A 17,973-nucleotide genomic window follows, 5' to 3' on the forward strand; every position below is an offset into this window, starting at 1 on the left:
GGTAAGGGGACCGTGTGAGGTCATTCTTCTTCATGAGCATGCATCTTGAAGTGAGTGTCTGACTGTCAGCCGCGTGTAGAGTTTAACCCTGTGTGTTTTTGTGTGTATTTCCTACCTGGGATGTTTAGGAAGATGAGGCCTTCTATGCTTCTAAGATGAGGCCTTCTATGCTTCTAAGATGAGGCCTTCTATGCTTCTAAGATGAGGCCTTCTATGCTTCTACGATGAGGCCTTCTATGCTTCTACGATGAGGCCTTCTATGCTTCTAAGATGAGGCCTTCTATGCTTCTAAGATGAGGCCTTCTATGCTTCTAAGATGAGGCCTTCTATGCTTCTACGATGAGGCCTTCTATGCTTCTAAGATGAGGCCTTCTATGCTTCTAAGATGAGGCCTTCTATGCTTCTAAGATGAGGCCTTCTATGCTTCTACGATGAGGCCTTCTATGCTTCTAAGATGAGGCCTTCTATGCTTCTAAGATGAGGCCTTCTATGCTTCTAAGATGAGGCCTTCTATGCTTCTAAGATGAGGCCTTCTATGCTTCTAAGATGAGGCCTTCTATGCTTCTAAGATGAGGCCTTCTATGCTTCTACGATGAGGCCTTCTATGCTTCTAAGATGAGGCCTTCTATGCTTCTACGATGAGGCCTTCTATGCTTCTAAGATGAGGCCTTCTATGCTTCTAAGATGAGGCCTTCTATGCTTCTACGATGAGGCCTTCTATGCTTCTACGATGAGGCCTTCTATGCTTCTACGATGAGGCCTTCTATGCTTCTACGATGAGGCCTTCTATGCTTCTACGATGAGGCCTTCTAAATACAATATGCCTTGATTGCGTGTCTTCACACCCCAGAGTTAATTCTTGGTGGAAACACCTTTGGCAGCCATTACAGCTGTGAATCATTTTGAATAAGATTCTTAGGGCAACATTTATCCATTGTTTTTGTCAAAAATGCTCAAGCTGATTAAATTTGGTTGGGAGTCATTGATGGACAGCAATATTCTAACCTGGTCTCTGATTTTCAAGCATTATTAGGAATGGGTATTGGTATGGGTATGCTTGTCACCAGCAGGGACTGGGAAGTTTGTCAGAATCAAAGTAAATATTAAAGGAGCAAAGCCCAGATAAAACATTTAAGAAAACCTCAGTCTTCTGAATACTTACTCCTGGGATAGAATTGTATTTTTCAGCAGGACAATTACACAAATCTTTACGCAACCAGAATGGCTTTCTAAGAGGTAGCAGTGATATGTATTCATGGATGCCAAGGGAAGCCAGGATTCCCCCAAAAAATTGACCAATAAAAAAATCTTGTCTCTGTGTTTCAGAATTTTCCTTCAATTTGCAAAATGCTGAGGACCACAACGGAAATAAGTCCCAGAATTTGTGTGTTATCCTCAATGATTTTACTCATGTGCATGTATGGCGTTTCTAGTTTTATGTGTGCTTGTTTTTTTACATGGTCAAATTAATAAACTAAACTGAAGTATCTCAACGGAGAAAGCATCCAAGCGAGCGAAACAGTGCCCCTCTGTCTCTGTACATGTAGCCCATTTATCTGATGCTGTCTGGTCAAAACTAAATTATAATTTTTTTTTTAAAGAAAGAAAAAGTAATTTGACAACCCTGTTTGAAAGCTTTCAAATGATATCAAACTCAACTGTTTGTCTTTTTCAGTGATGAAGACATGTCTCGTGGTGGCGTGGGGTATGCAAAATGGGTCAACTTTGAGCACCTCTATCTCCTGAATGTTTTGGCATTCATGTCCAAAAAGTCACTTTCTGACCACTTCTACTATGGGCAAACATGTATGGAAGGTTTGGTTCAAATCAAAAGGGATGCGGTCAGAAAGGGATGGAATTCATATGGAACATCCCAATAGATTAAATGCGCTGCATAGCCATCACATAAATCACTAAGATATTGTAGTTGCTCTGAATAAGCCTCCCTCAAACCATGTACTGACATTGTACTGTAGCTTGGGGGATACAATCAAAACAGAAGTGAAAGAGGGAACCTAAGCAGACAGTGTGTTCACATTCAGCCGTCTTTAAGGGAACTGATTGCATATTAATTAGAAGTTAACCTGACAAAAGACTCACAACAAAGAGATTACAAATCTGTTCATTAACTATGCATGCTTTCAGTTCCCTTTGCATTAGAAAAATGTGTTAATGTTCTATTCTAAGTGTACTGCTCTTTTACTACTGACCTTTTCAGATCTACACACCATATACACACAAGTGTGCAAAAAAGATGGGTAGGGAACACAAACAGGAACAGGACATGAGTTCATATGGCTGAGAGAGAAATACCAATACATACATTGAACAAAAACATAAACGCAACATGTAAAGTGTTGGTGCCATGTTTCATGAGCTGAAATAAAAGATCCCAGAAATGTTCCACACACACAAAAAGCTTATTTCTCTCACATTTTGTGCACAAATTTGTTTACATCCCTGTTAGTGAGCATTTCTCCTTTGCCAAGATAATCCTTCCACCTGACAGGTGTGGCATATCAAGAAGCTGATTAAACAGCAGGATTATTACACAGGTGCACATTGTACTGGGGACAATAAAAGGCCACTCTAAAATGTACAGTTTTGTAACACAATGTGTTGAGGGAGCGTGCAATTGGCATGCTGACTGCAGGAATGTCCACCAGAGCTGTTGCCAGAGAATTGAATGTTCATTTCTCTACCATAAGCCGCATCCAACGTCATTTTTAGAGAATTTGGCAGTATGTCCAACCAGACTATATGTATGGCATCGTGTGGAAGAGCGGTTTGCTGATGTCAGCGTTGTGAACAGTGTGCCCCATGGTAGCGGTGGGGATATGGTACTGGCAGGCATAAGCTAAGGACAACGAACACAATTGCAATTTATCAATAGAAATTTGAATGTACAGATATACCGTAACAAGCTCCTGAGGCCCATTGTCGTGCCATTCATCCGCTGCCACCATCTCATGTTTCAGCATGATAATGCAAGGCCCCATGTCGCAAGGATCTGTACACAATTCCTGTGTGGCTCAGTTGGTAGAGCATGGTGTTTGCAACGCCAGGGTTGTGGGTTTGATTCCCACGGGGGACCAGTACGGAGAAAAACAATGTATGAAATGTATGCATTCATGTAGGCATTCAAGATTGTCTGCTAAATGACTAAAATGTAAAAAAAAAAATCCTGGAGGTTGAAAATGTCCCAGTTCTTCCATGGCCTGCATACTCACCAGATGTCACCCATTGAGCACATTTGGGAATCTCTGTTCCAGTTCACGCCAATATCCAGCAACTTCACACAACCTTTGAAGAGGAGTGGGACATCATTCAACAGCCTGACCAACTCTATGCAAAGGAGATGTGTCGAGCTGCATGAGGCAAATGGTGGTTACACCAGATACTGACTGGTTTTCTGATACATGCCCCTACTTCTTTTCTAAGGTATCTGGGATGTACAGTGAGGGAAAAAAGTATTTGATCCCCTGCTGATTTTGTACGTTTGCCCACTGACAAAGAAATGATTAGTATATAATTTTAATGGTAGGTTTATTTGAACAGTGAGAGACAGAATAACAACAACAAAAAATCCAGAAAAACACATGTCAAAAATGTTATAAATTGATTATCATTTTAATGAGAGAAATAAGTATTTGACCCCCTCTCAATCAGAAAGATTTCTGGCTCCCAGGTGTCGAGCTGAGATTAGGAGCACACTCTTAAAGGGAGTGCTCCTAATCTCAGTTTGTTACCTGTATAAAAGACACCTGTCCACAGAAGCAATCAATCAATCAGATTCCAAACTCTCCACCATGGCCAAGACCAAAGAGCTCTCCAAGGATGTCAGAGACAAAATTGTAGACCTACACAAGGCTGGAATGGGCTACAACACCATTGCCAAGCAGCTTGGTGAGAAGGTGACAACAGTTGGTGCGATTATTCGCAAATGAAAGAAACACAAAAGAACTGTCAATCTCCCTCGGCCTGGGGCTCCATGCAAGATCTCACCTCGTGGAGTTGCAATGATCATGAGGTTACATTTTTCCAGCCCTCAGCTAAATAATAAATAGAGTTGTTGATTGTTTCAATTAAGGATTCTAGCTTTAAAAGTTGTTTCAGATGACACTAAATCCTGGGAAGAGTGGCTGGGTAAAGGTAGTTTGGACTTTGTGGAGAAGGGTCATGGAGTCCCAGCCTTGTGATCAAGATACAGTCCGATTTGCCTTTATTTTCGTGATTGGGAGGAGCTGGGGCCAGGAATTTTTGTGCTAGAACCGAAGTCAACCTTTTGACCTCTGTAACCGTAAAATCCTTGGTTTCATGCATGTTAGCATCAGAAGCCTCCTCCCTAAAAAAAAATGTTTCACTGCTTTAGCACACTCCAACCAACCCTGATGTACTAGCCGTGTCTGAATCCGGACTTAGGAAGGCCACCAAAATTCTGAAATTTCCATCCCCAACTACAACATTTCCCACCAAGATAGAACTGCCAAAGGGCAGAGCTGCAATCTACTGCAGAGATAGCCTGCAGAGCTCTGTCTTACTATCCAGGTCTGTGCCCAAAAAGTTTGAACTTCTACTTTAAAAAATCCACCTTTGCAGAAATAAGTCTCTCACTGTTGCCGCTTGTTACAGACCCCCCTCAGCCCACAGCTGTGCCCTGGACACCATATGTGAATGAATTGCCCCCATCGATCTTCAGAGTTTGTACTGTTAGGTGACCTAAACTGGGATATGCTTAACACCCTGGCCGTCCTACAATCTAAGCTAGATCCCCTCAATCTCACCCAAATTATCATGGAACCTACCAGGTACAACCCCAAATCCGTAAACACAGGCATCATCAGAGATATCATCCTGACCAACCTGCCCTCTAAATACACTGCTGTCTTCAACCAGGATCTCAGCGACCACCCCATTTACTGTCGAACGCTCCTGAAAACACTTCAGCGAGCAGGCCTTTCTAATCGACCTGGCCCGGGTATCCTGGAAGGATATTGACCTCATTCCGTCAGTAGAGAATGCCTGGTTATTCTTTAAAAGTGCTTTCCTCACCATCTTAAATAAGCATGCCCCATTCAAAAAATGTAGAACCAGGAACAGATATAGCCCTTGGTTCACGCCAGACCTGACTGCCCTTGACCAGCACAAAAACCTCCTGTGGCGTTCTGCATTAGCATTGAATAGCCCTCGCAAAATGCAACTTTTCAGGGAAGTTGGACACTCTCTTTCTAAAATGATCCACCGCAATTGTTGCAACCCCTATTACTAGTCTGTTCAACCTCTCTTTCATATTGTTTGAGATCCCCAAAGATTGGAAAGCTTCCGCGGTCATCCCCCTCTTCAAAAGGGGGAGACACCCTAGACCCAAACTGCTACAGACATATATCTATCCTACCCTGCCTTTCTAAGGTCTTCAAAAGCCAAGTTAACAAACAGATCACCGACCATTTCGAATCCCACCGTACCTTCTCCGCTAGGCAATCTGGTTTCCAAGCTGGTCATGGGTGCACCTCAGCCACGCTCAAGGTCCTAAACGACATCATAACCACCATCGACAAAAGACAATACTGTGATTTTGTTTTCATCGACCTGGCCAAGGCTTTCGACTCTGTCAATCACCGCCTTCTTATCGGCAGACTCAACAGCCTTGGTTTCTCAAATGACTGCCTCGCCTGGTTCACCAACTACTTCTCAGACAGAGTTCAGTGTGTCAAGTCGGAGGGCCTGTTGTCCAGACCTCTGGCAGTCTCTATGGGGATACCACTGGGCTCAATTCTCAGGCCGACTCTCTTCTCTGTATACATCAATGATGTCGCTCTTGCTGCTGGTGATTCTCTGATCCACCTCTACGCAGACGACACCATTGTGTATACTTCTGGCCCTTCTTTGTACACTGTGTTAAGTACCCTCCAGACGAGCTTCAATGCCATACAACTCTCCTTCCGTGGCCTCCAACTGCTCTTAAATGCAAGTAAAACTAAATGCATGCTCTTCAACCGATCGCAGCCTGCACCTGCTCGCCCGTCTAGCATCACTACTCTGGACGGTTCTGACTTAGAATATGTGGACAACTACAAATACCAAGGTGTCTGGTTAGACTGTAAACTCTCGTTCCAGACTCACATTAAGCATCTCCAATCCAAAATGAAATCTAGAATCGGCTTCCTATTTTGCAACAAAGCATCCTTCACTCATGCTGCCAAACATACCCTCGTAAAACTGACTATCCTACCGATCCTTGACTTCGGCGATGTCATTTACAAAATAGCCTCCAACAATCTACTCAGAAAATTGGATGCAGTCTATCACAGTGCCATCCGTTTTGTCACCAAAGCCCCATATACTACCCACCACTGCGACCTGGATGGTCTCGTCGCCAAACCCACTGGCTCCAGGTCATGTATAAGTCTTTGCTAGGTAAAGCCAAGCCTTATCTCAGCTCACTGGTCACCATAGCAGCACCCACCCATAACATGCGCTCCAACAGGTATATTTCACTGGTCACCCCCAAAGCCAATTCCTCATTTGGCCGACTTTCCTTCCAGTTCTCTGCTGCCAATGACTGGAGTTAACTGCAAAAGTCACTGATGCTGGAGACTCATATCTCCCTCACTAACTTTAAGCATCAGCTGTCAGAGCAGCTCACAGATCTTTGCAACTGCACATCTGTAAATAGCCCACCCAACTACCTCATCCCCATATTGTTATTTTTTTCCTCGCTCCTTTGCACCCCAGTATCTCTACTTGCACATTCATCTTCTGCACATTCATCTTCTGCACATCTATCACACCAGTGTTTAATTGCTAAATTGTCATTATTTTGCCACTATGGCCTGTTTATTGCCTTACCTCCCTAATCTTACTTAATTTGCCCACACTGTATATAGACTTTTCTATTGTGTCATGACTGTACGTTTGTTTATTCCATGTGTAACTCTGTGTTGTTGTTTGTGTCGCACTGCTTTGCTTTATCTTGGCCAGGTCGCAGTTGTAAATGAGAACTTGTCCTTAACTGGCCTACCTTGTTAAATAAAGAGAAATAAGAAATACTTATTTTTTTATTGTGCATGAAAGTGTAACCAAAGCTATACCTGTAGTACTCGTAGCTGGACCTGAGTAGTCCAAATTTCAAGACACCCTACTAATGCCTTTGTACGACAGAGCCACAGAAACATGGCTGCCTTCCCAGTTAGCCTCCCAGTTGGAGTCATTGGAGACCCTCTCTGCACAGAGCTTTAGGAGACGAAAAGCTCTCTGGGAGGCTTAGGTGAACCATATGAGCTGAATGACACTTCCTTCTTGTCCCCAGACAGAATGAGATGCCCATTTGCTGTGTTGGCATCCACTGTCAGCTGGATGAAATCTGTTCGGGGAGAAAGAACGTCTTGGCATTCAAATTATATTCATATTGACAAAATATATACAACATATCATCTAATACAACATATGAGCTAATAAGTCAATTTAATTCACCTCTTGAAGGCCAACGTTAAGCCCTACCAGCTCTCACAGTCTCACGTCAGAATTAGACGTTCATCCATGTTTCTCAAACGTCAAATTTAGAAGTTGTTCCAAACGTCAAATTTCAAAGTGTTTAAAGTTAAGTTCGGGCATTAACTCAGAATGTTTAAGGTTAGGCATTAACTCAGAATGTTTAAGGTTAGGCATTAACTCAGAATGTTTAAGTTAAGCGATAAGGAGATCTTGGAGCCTATAGGTGTGTTAGTTCATGGGTGTGTAATATTGCACAAAAAATATCTGAGGGAGACTGGATGTGTGTGCCAAAACATGTATTATGTCCAGAACTCCTCTCTGGTCTTGGGAACTGAACAACCTGAACATCTGTCACTGTGAAGGAGAGTCAACTATAACTGCACGCCTTATAACAAAGATCCGTTATATATGTTAGTGAGCAAGCGACTTAGTCATGCATGCATACATTTTAAGTATGGGTGGTCCTAGAAATCGAACCTACTATCCTGGCATTGCAAGCACCATGCTCTACCAAATGAGCTACAGAGGACCAGTGGTTACAAAAACAAAATAGCAATCAGATTTAGTCTATAGAGTATATGAACAGGGGGAGCCTGGTCCTAGATCAGCACTCCTACTCTGAGACACAATTGTGAATACAGGCCCAGGTCAGAATACTCACCTTGAGACACTCCAAGGCAGGTCTCACTTCTTTTACTTCATTCTCTTGCTTTCCTGTGCCCTCTGCTGGCATGTATTCTGTATCTCCCTCAACGTTTTCTGTATGACAAAAACAAAGTCAGCATACCGCATTTTATGGTATCCATATATTTTGAAAACAAAAAACAAGATAACAGGGATGACTAGCACAGAATTAATGATATAAAGATTTAGCATTTCTCAAATCGGTTCTATGCTTACCTGTTGCTCAGCCCTCTGCTGCTGCTGAAACAACGATATGTCCGTGGTGTTGATTCACGGAGCACAAAACAGATGCAGTGATCACATTGACATACATTTCAAGCACTTTATTGTAATGAGGTCAAATGTTTTTAATTTCACCGGCGTCGAAAAGGGTAAGCCTATGCTTCATCAAGGCGAGAACTTGATGTTGATGCTTGAGATGAGTTTCACGAAACGAGGCGACTCAAATTATGCAGGACTTAACAACTTTGTGTTTCTTACTAAGGCAGAAATCCCACTCGTCGTCGTCCAGGTCTAGCATAAGTCGACTTGAGAAGAAACTTGGGAGACTGGTAATTAGTGTCTCCATAGCCCCCACCATCATAACATTTTTCTTCAGCACAGACCTTGGGGTGAATGCATTTCTGCACTCAGGGCAGCTGTAGATACCGTTTAAATCCTCTCCATTCCAACAGCATGTCACACAGCTCATGCAGTAACTGTGTCCATATGTGATAGTCACTGGAAACCATTTTGCAACGCAAAATACTTTCTATTTGACGAGGTCAGGTAGGCCCCTACCCATATCGTTCCGGTCCTAGTGAAAACACCCCAGGTATATTCAGTTCACGCCTTTTCCTTCAATTAAAAAAAAAAAAACACAAGGTAGGCCTAGAAAATCAGTCTCATTCGAATGCGACCCAGTTGTTTTAAAGAGTTCAGGTTCCTTTATTTTTTTTTCAATTATTTTACATGCGGTTTTCACAAATCAACAACCATTAACACTGACGATTATTTTCATCTGAGGAAATGCATATTTTTGGAAAACGTGAACAAGACTTGCACACAAAAGTTACAGTAAATAACATGAAAGGCTTATAAAACACCTTTTCGTTCCCACGAGAATCATGGTGGTGTATAATTGTTCTCTTCTCTATTAACTAAGTGTCCACAGCATGCAATCCATCCCTCTACCCGCAAAGGCTACTACACAACTTCCAATACTTTTCTCCCTGTCTCCACAGAAGAGATGGATGGAAGTTACTGTGGTGTTACAGATGGCCTAATCTGTCACTACTACAGTCACTGTAATGCTGATCATGAAAATAACAGACTACAGTAAGATCACTTTAACCACAAGATGCCATATAACTAGAATATGACAGCAGCATTTATGATGGAGAATGAAATGAATATGGACATAACATGAATATTTTGGCTAAGCTCACCAAAAAAAAAATGTTGCAATACATATGTCATGTATAATAACATTAAAACTGACAGTGAATGAAAAATATTACATTTATAAAGTCTGTGAATCCCAAATGAACAATCAAGCACAATAAACTATATTCCACTAGTCTTAACAAGACAAAGCTTAATCAAATCGATGATGGAGAACTGCAGAAATAGATCCCTTATGGTTTCCAATAACTTTTTCCCTTCAGTCTGGTTGCCATGGAAAAGTGAGTGTCAGCGAGAGTGTATTCTGAAATGACAGAACCATTATACATAGCCCAAGGATTAAAACTACTTTCCCTTTGAGTCAGTGTGCATCATGACCTGCCCGTTAGTGACCTGCAAAAAAAAATTAAAAATGAAAAAGACATGTTAGAAGGGTTGTGGTCATTAAAATTCCCATGAGTTTGATTGGTGCATCAATAATCGAATTGTATTGTCACATGTGCCAAATACAACAGGTGTAGACCTTACAGTGAAATGCTTACTTACAAGCCCTTTTAAACCAACAATGCAGTTGTTGTTTAAAAATAAAATTAACCTGATGTAACAATAATCAATGTTACATCAGGTTGGGGATTTCAGCCACTGGTCTTACTCAACTGTTGAGCATATTACTGATATACTGTACTACATGTCAACATGATCACCTTCCTAGGTAATGAATACTATATCTGATGTGCAGAGGTAGGCATTTCCTTACATGAAAATGCTCTCGTCCGTAGAGGGAGAACCAAGAAGCTGGTACACAGCAACTTAAGTGACCAAACCAAGTATAGGGGTTCCAGTATAGTGTACTATATGACAATAACATTTACATTTTGGGCACTCTAAAGACAAGACTTCAATAACAATATGAGGCATGGGATCCCACAGTACTAGTCCATGTAGGGTACTACCTGTGAAAGGACACTGCTAGACCATCTCGTACTGGTTGTTGGTGATGTATCGAGACAAGCAGCAGGCCAAGAACACCCCAATGAGCTAGGCAGAAAGTTAAACAGAGTTTCAATTAGGATGTGAAGACAAAATTGACATGCACTCAATTCATGTATAAAAAAAAATTGAAATCTATATTTCCTTGATGATCTCACAACATTTCAAGATCCATGTTACTGGTAATAACATTGTATATTTTTCCCCCTATAGATTATTATGCCTACAGGCCAATATCAAATAAAGGCTCTTCAATGGATGTACCTGGAAGAATGCAATTCCAAAAGATATTCCAGCAATGATTCCCAGGTTAGACTCCATCAAAGTGGTCACCTTTGAGAAGCAGCCCTAAAACATGTTAAGCAGAAGGAAAATAAAAACTTTTTAAATATGGTTTCTCAAGGTTATAGCTATGCGGACGACACACAGCTGTACATTTCAATGAAACATGGTGAAGCCCCAAAATTGCCCTCGCTAGAAGCCTGTGTTTCAGACATAAGGAAGTGGATGGCTGCAAATTTTCTACTTTTAAACTCGGACAAAACAGAGATGCTTGTCCTAGGTCCCAAGAAACAAAGAGATCTTCTGCTGAATCTGACAATTAATCTGGATGGTTGTACAGTCGTCTCAAATAAAACTGTGAAGGACCTCGGATTTACTCTGGACCCTGATCTCTCTTTTGAAGAACATATCAAGACTGCTTCAAGGACAGCTTTTTTCCATCTACGTAACATTGCAAAAATCAGAAACTTTCTGTCCAAAAATGACGCAGAAAAATTAATCCATGCTTTTGTTACTTCTAGGCTCGACTACTGCAATGCTCTACTTTCCGGCTACCCGGATAAAGCACTAAACAAACTTCAGTTAGTGCTAAATACGGCTGCTAGAATCCTGACTAGAACCAAAAAATTTGATCATATTACTCCAGTGCTAGCCTCCCTACACTGGCTTCCTGTTAAGGCAAGGGCTGATTTCAAGGTTTTACTGCTAACCTACAAAGCATTACATGGGCTTGCTCCTACCTATCTTTCCGATTTGGTCCTGCCGTACATACCTACACGTACGCTACGGTCACAAGACGCAGGCCTCCTAATTGTCCCTAGAATTTCTAAGCAAACGGCTGGAGGTAGGGCTTTCTCCTATAGAGCTCCATTTTTATGGAATGGTCTGCCTACCCATGTGAGAGACGCAGACTCAGTCTCAACCTTTAAGTCTTTACTGAAGACTTATCTCTTCAGTAGGTCCTATGATCAAGTATAGTCTGGCCCAGGAGTGTGAAGGTGAACGGAAAGGCTGGAGCAACGAACCGCCCTTGCTGTCTCTGCCTTGTCGGTTCCCCTCTTCCCACTGGGATTCTCTGCCTCTAACCCTTTTACAGGGGCTGAGTCACTGACTTACTGGTGTTCTTCCATGCCGTCCATGGGAGGGGTGCGTCACTTGAGTAGGTTGAGCCACTGACGTGGTCTTCCTGTCTGGGTTGGCGCCCCCCCCTTGGGTTGTGCCGTGGCGGAGATCTTTGTGGGCTATACTCGGCCTTGTCTTCGGACGGTAAGTTGGTGGTTGTAGATATCCCTCTAGTGGTGTGTGGGCTGTGCTTTGGCAAAGTGGGTGGGGTTATATCCTGCCTGTTTGGCCCTGTCCGGGGGTATCATCGGATGGGGCCACAGTGTCTTCTGATCCCTCCTGTCTCAGCCTCCAGTATTTATGCTGCAGTAGTTTATGTGTCGGGGGGCTAGGGTCAGTCTGTTACATCTGGAGTATTCTCTTGTCTTATCCGGTGTCCTGTGTGAATGTAAATATGCTCTCTCTAATTCTCTCTTTCTTTCTTTCTTTCTCTCGGAGGACCTGAGCCCTAGGACCATGCCTCAGGACTACCTGGCATGATGATTCCTTGCTGTCCCCAGTCCACCTGGCTATGCTGCTGCTCCAGTTTCAACTGTTCTGCCTGCGGCTACGGAACCCTGACCTGTTCACCGGACGTGCTTGTTGCACCCTCGACAATTACTATGATTATTATTATTTGACCATGCTGGTCATTTACGAACATTTTAACATCTTGACCATGTTCTGTTATAATATCCACCCGGCACAGCCAGAAGAGGACTGGCCACCCCTCATAGCCTGGTTCCTCTAGGTTTCTTCCTAGGTTTTTGGCCTTTCTCAGGAGTTTTTCCTAGGGAGTTTTTCCCAGCCACCGTGCTTCTTTCACATGCATTGCTTGCTGTTTGGGGTTTTAGGCTGGGTTTCTGTACAGCACTTTGAGATTTCAGCTGATGTACGAAGGGCTATATAAATAAATTTGATTTGATTTGATTTGATTCATTACGCATACTGGACTGGCAATACTTAGTCTAAAAGACTGGTAAACCATGAACCACAGCTCTGACATAATTCTGTATGATATGATTGATAATGATATGCGGCAGTGCTCTCACCGTGTCATACACAACGTCGCGAGCCTTGTCAAGGTCCTTGAGGTCCTCGACAGTGCAGACAGCGTTCTCTTTGCAACAGCTCTCAGGGATGCCTTGGTCTTTGAAGTACTTTGTTGTGTTCCAGTCCTCATAACTTTCCACTCCACAGCAGTGCAACTGCACAAAAAACACATTTACTAATTATCAAGAGGAAATAACAATGTTAACGTCCAATTCCTAATTCTATGGTTGACTTAGCCATGTGGACAAATCAAATTTCAATGTCACGTGCACAAGTACAGTGAAATTACTTTGCTTGCTTGCCCTTTCCCAACAATTCAGAAATCAATATTGGTAGTACTATACATGTTTTTATTAAAAAAAGTCAAGTAGAACAGAAACACATGAGATAAGAACATGAGAAATTAAGCAAGCTACATACAGACTCAGTTCCAGGCTCAGAAGCTATATACAGGCTCAGAAGCTATATACAGGCTCAGAAGCTATATACAGGCTCAGAAGCTATATACAGGCTCAGAAGCTATATACAGGCTCAGAAGCTATATACAGGCTCAGAAGCTATATACAGGCTCAGTTCCAGGCTCAGAAGCTATATACAGGCTCAGTTCCAGGCTCAGAAGCTATATACAGGCTCAGAAGCTATATACAGGCTCAGAAGCTATATACAGGCTCAGTTCCAGGCTCAGAAGCTATATACAGGCTCAGTAGCTATATAAAAAAGAAAAAAAAGTGTCAGTTTCAGGGTCAGTGCCAATGCCATATTTACAATGTGCAGGGATACTAAATCATAAACTATCATACTAAATCAGATCATGTTAAAAGGTGGTTCTATTGTACATCAATGAGTTATTCAATAATGGTGGAGGAGGATCATAACCTAATACAATACCAACAAGCTCTATGCAACTCTGAAAACAGATGGTGAAGCGTGACCATCTGTACTGTAGAAGTTGTTTATAGCAACACTTCTACAGGGTCTTTGATCAAATTCAGCTGCTATTTCTCTGAACAGCATGTTTTGTGTTATTTGCAAAGGAACCAAACACAGTTAGGCTTCGCACTGAATAACATAATACCACTTACAGTCTTCTGGATGGTGTCAACCGCAGAGCTTTTGGGGTCAGTGGTATTGTAGTTGGTCACAGCGTCTTTATAGGCACCACCTAATACAGCCTTTATCTGCAAGAAACCAAACATTAACTGGGTTTGATTTGTGGCCAACTGAACCCTACAGTAATGTCAAGTGTATTGTAAGTCACCTCAGAAGTACCTGCACTCTGGTGTATGCTCATCTACAGTTCACCGCAACGTTTTGACCTGAACGTCTTCCAGACGTTGCAGTAAACTATATGAGAACATCCCTCAGTGCACAGATATTTCCATTCCTTATATTTGTACCCAGCACTAAATTGCTAGATGTGGGAACACTACTTTTGAACTAACATCTCACCTCATGTCTGAATAAGAAGCCAGAGATGCCGGCCACAAACTCAGCTACGAACACCAGCACCAGGAACATGGCATACTGAGGGGAGAGAAACAACTCATCAATTAACATAAAACAAATACAAACATTTGAGGAGAATGTGCAAATACAAAATGTAACACATCACAGTGTAACTGACCAGCTTCAGCATCCATGGGCTACCGCGGCATGTAGCGAAGCAACCAAACAGGCCAAAAATGATGATGATGGCTCCAGTCCCGATGAGGACATATGGTGCGTTGGTGCTCTTCTCAGAGGCCAGCTGGAAATAAGCTTCCAGGCTCACCTTCCCCCATACTCCAACTGCCAGAAGGATAACCCCTGTAAACTGGGAGAAAGCACAGACAGTCAGCTCCAATCTCAGGTAATGTCCCTAGGGGATGTTTCAGAGGTTTGACCTAGTTCTGACACAAACTCAAGATTTAAAGGGGGGAAAAAAAACAACCCTCTTAATTATACACCTAACAATTTTATTGAGCTCAGTGTGATGTCAGGGGCCAGTACACATCTGAAAAAGCTTTGAAGTTGGTATAAATGCCTACAACAGGAAGGGAAAGTCAACATGGAACTTACATTGAATATCAATCCCTTTTGATAGTCCATCGATCCCTATCCCAGTCCGCTGTCCCCACATGCTTTAAGATGGCCACCACTGTTCCTGTTCCCAAGAAAGCTAAGGTTGAACTAAATGACTACCGCCCTGTAGCACTCATCTGTCATCATGAAGTGCTTTGAGAGACTAGTTAAGGATCATATCACCTCCACCTTACCCGTCACCCTAGACCCACTCCAATTTGCATACCACCCCAATAGGTCCACAGACGATGCAATCAGCATCACACTACCCTAACCCATTTGGACAAGAGGAATACCTATGTAAGAATGCTGTTCATTGACTACAGCTCAGAATTCAACACCATAGTACCCTCCAAACTCGTCATTAAGCTTGAGACCCTGGGTCTCGACCCCACCCTGTGCAACTGGGTCCAGGACTTCCTGACGGGCCGCCCCCCAGGTGGTGAAGGTAGGAAACAACATCTCCACTCTGCTTACCCTCAACACTGGGGCCTCACAAGGGTGCATTCTCAGCCCTCTCCTGTACTCCCTGTTCACCCATGACTGCGTGGCCATGCACGCCTCCAAGTCAATCATCAAGTTTGCAGACACTACAGTGGTAGGCTTGATTACCAACAACGACGAGACGGCCTACAGGGAGGAGGTGAGGGCCCTCGGAGTGTGGTGTCAGGAAAATAACCTCTCACTCAATGTCAGCAAAACAAAAGGAGATGATCGTGGACTTCAGGAAACAGCAGAGGGTGCACCCCCCTATCCACATCGACGGGACAGTAGTGGAGAAAGTGGAACGTTTTAAGTTCCTCTGTGTACATATCACCGACAAACTGAAATGGTCCACGCACACAGACAGTGTGGTGAAGGCGCAACAGGAGGCAGAAATTTTTTGGCTTGTCACCAAAAACCCTCACTAACTTTTACAGGTGCACAATTGAGAGCATCCTGTCGGGCTGTATCACCGCCTGGTACGGCAACTGCACCACCCACAACCGCAGAGCTCTCCAGAGGGTACTGAGGTCTGCACAACACATCACCGGGGGCAAACTACCTGCCCTCCAGGACACCTACGGCACCGAATGTCACAGGAAGGCAAAAAAGATCATCAAGGACAATAACCACCCGAACCACTACCCGTTCACCCCCCTTCCATCCAGAAGGCGAGGTCAGTACAGGTGCATCAAAGCTGGGGCAGAGAGATAGAAGCTGTTTTTCAATCTCAAGGCCATCAGATTGTTAAACAGTCACCACTAGCACAGACAGGTGGCTGCCTACCTACAGACTTGATATCATTGGCCACTTTAATAAATGGAACGCTAGTCACTTTAATAATGCCACTTTAAGAACGTTTACATCTCACATGTATATACTGTATCCTTCACGATCTATTGCATCTTAGCTGCTCTGTCACTGCTCATCCATATATTTTATACATTCTCATCCCTTTACTAGATTGTGTCTATTAGGTTTTGTTGTGGAATTGTTAGATATTACTTGTTAGATAATACTGCACTGTCAGATCAAAAAGCATAAGCATTTCGCTACACTCGCATAGAATTTGATTTAACCCAGCCCCCCTCACTGACCCAACCAATAATAGCCCATGGTCTCACATCAGTGAGCTCAGCATCTTCCTTTGTATAATATCCCTTACTTTTACCAGAGTCATATACTCATGGACTGCAGTCATCAGTCCATCGGACCATGAATTATACAGATCACCCTCCATATAGCAATACATGACAGAGATGTGTTGTCATGAACTTTGAACCCATAAAAGCCACGTTTGATTAATGGCGTTGATAGAATAATATAAACTGTGAAGAAACACCATTGACAGATTAAATTTACACAACATTTGTCAAGAAAGCTGTTAGAAAATGTGAGCTGGCTAACGATCTTTGACGACAATCTGCTAAAAATACAAATATGTTTACCTAAAAGTACTGCAAAAAAAATATGTTTGAGATCATAATAGTTATTTAGTAAGAGTGCCGGCTGTCTTTGGTTGTATCTCAATCAACAACCAGGCCTAACTTCGAATAGTCGTTCCCAACATCTGACAATTTGTCTACGAATGTCACCACGATCCCCGCAATCAAACCTTTAAACGTTTATTTTTTTTATTTGACATTTATTTAAGCAGGCAAGTCAGTTAAGAACAAATTATTATTTTACAATATCGGCCTACACCGGCCAAACCCTAACGACGCTGGGCCAATTGTGCGCCGCCCTATAGGACTCCCGACCATGGCAGGTTGTGATACAGACCGTGATTGAACCAAGGTCTGTAGTGACGCCTCTAGCACTGAGATGCAGTGCCTTAGACCGCTGCGCCACTCGAGAGCCTATACTCGCGGGCTGCAACGCTCCAAAAAAAAAATGTAACGTGGCTTTGCAACGTTGTCGCGGTTGGAGAAACGCACAACTTTCACAGCAGCATCTGCGCATAAATAATGTAAAGTAGCTCGAGGCTTCGCTATATCCAACAATTAAGTGATTATTTTCCAACAGTGTTTTCTAACTATCACGGGGAAATAATGTTTTATTTCCAATAACTCGAGTCCTTAAGTTTCAGCCAAAGCCTTACGTTATTCGTTTGTAAATTGCAATTGGATATGTTGGCATCGCCGCTAATTTAGCCCATTGTTACCGTAGCTTGCTTGCATCAGTTATTTACAAGTCAACACTTACCCAAAATATGAGACTGTAAGATATAAGAAAGGTCTTGAGACATGTAATCACTGGTTTAGTTTGAAGCCTTCTTGATGGGGGAGACATTATGTCTATTTCGCAGAAATTGGCAATCAAAAAGTATCGTTGTTACAAAGCGAGAGAAAAAAAAACACTTCCACAACGTCTTGCTGGAAAACTTTTGTCGACAAATCACAGAATCCAAGGAGAAGGGAAGTGTCGTCACTGATCCACATT

General features: G+C 42.7%; 1 protein-coding gene across 1 annotated transcript; it reads right to left on the reverse strand.

Annotated features, from left to right (window-relative positions):
• Positions 1 to 9,081: 9,081 nt before the first annotated feature.
• Positions 9,082 to 17,933, reverse strand: LOC115205314 (tetraspanin-7). The gene is made up of 8 exons (XM_029771139.1): positions 17,737 to 17,933; positions 14,612 to 14,800; positions 14,437 to 14,511; positions 14,070 to 14,165; positions 12,987 to 13,142; positions 10,816 to 10,899; positions 10,515 to 10,599; positions 9,082 to 9,954 (listed from the first exon to the last, which is right to left on the reverse strand). Exons 1-7 carry the CDS (start codon positions 17,821 to 17,823, stop codon positions 10,531 to 10,533), a joined length of 756 nt encoding a protein of 251 aa, XP_029626999.1. The 5' UTR covers positions 17,824 to 17,933; the 3' UTR covers positions 9,082 to 9,954; positions 10,515 to 10,530.
• Positions 17,934 to 17,973: the final 40 nt, after the last annotated feature.

The sequence above is a fragment of the Salmo trutta genome, chromosome 13, assembly GCF_901001165.1.
Source record: "Salmo trutta chromosome 13, fSalTru1.1, whole genome shotgun sequence".
Classification (NCBI taxonomy): Eukaryota; Metazoa; Chordata; class Actinopteri; order Salmoniformes; family Salmonidae; genus Salmo; species Salmo trutta.

What these genes read in the sequence shown, in the direction of transcription:
- LOC115205314 (XM_029771139.1), bottom strand. Translation starts at nt 17,823, where the DNA reads ATGTCTCCCCCATCAAGAAGGCTTCAAACTAAACCAGTGATTACATGT. An exon ending in GCCCATGGATGCTGAAGCTG is followed by an intron (nt 14,512 to 14,611) that starts GTCAGTTACACT and finishes CTCTCCCCTCAG; the next exon opens with TATGCCATGTTCCTGGTGCT. An exon ending in GCTTCTTATTCAGACATGAG is followed by an intron (nt 14,166 to 14,436) that starts GTGAGATGTTAG and finishes GGTTTCTTGCAG; the next exon opens with ATAAAGGCTGTATTAGGTGG.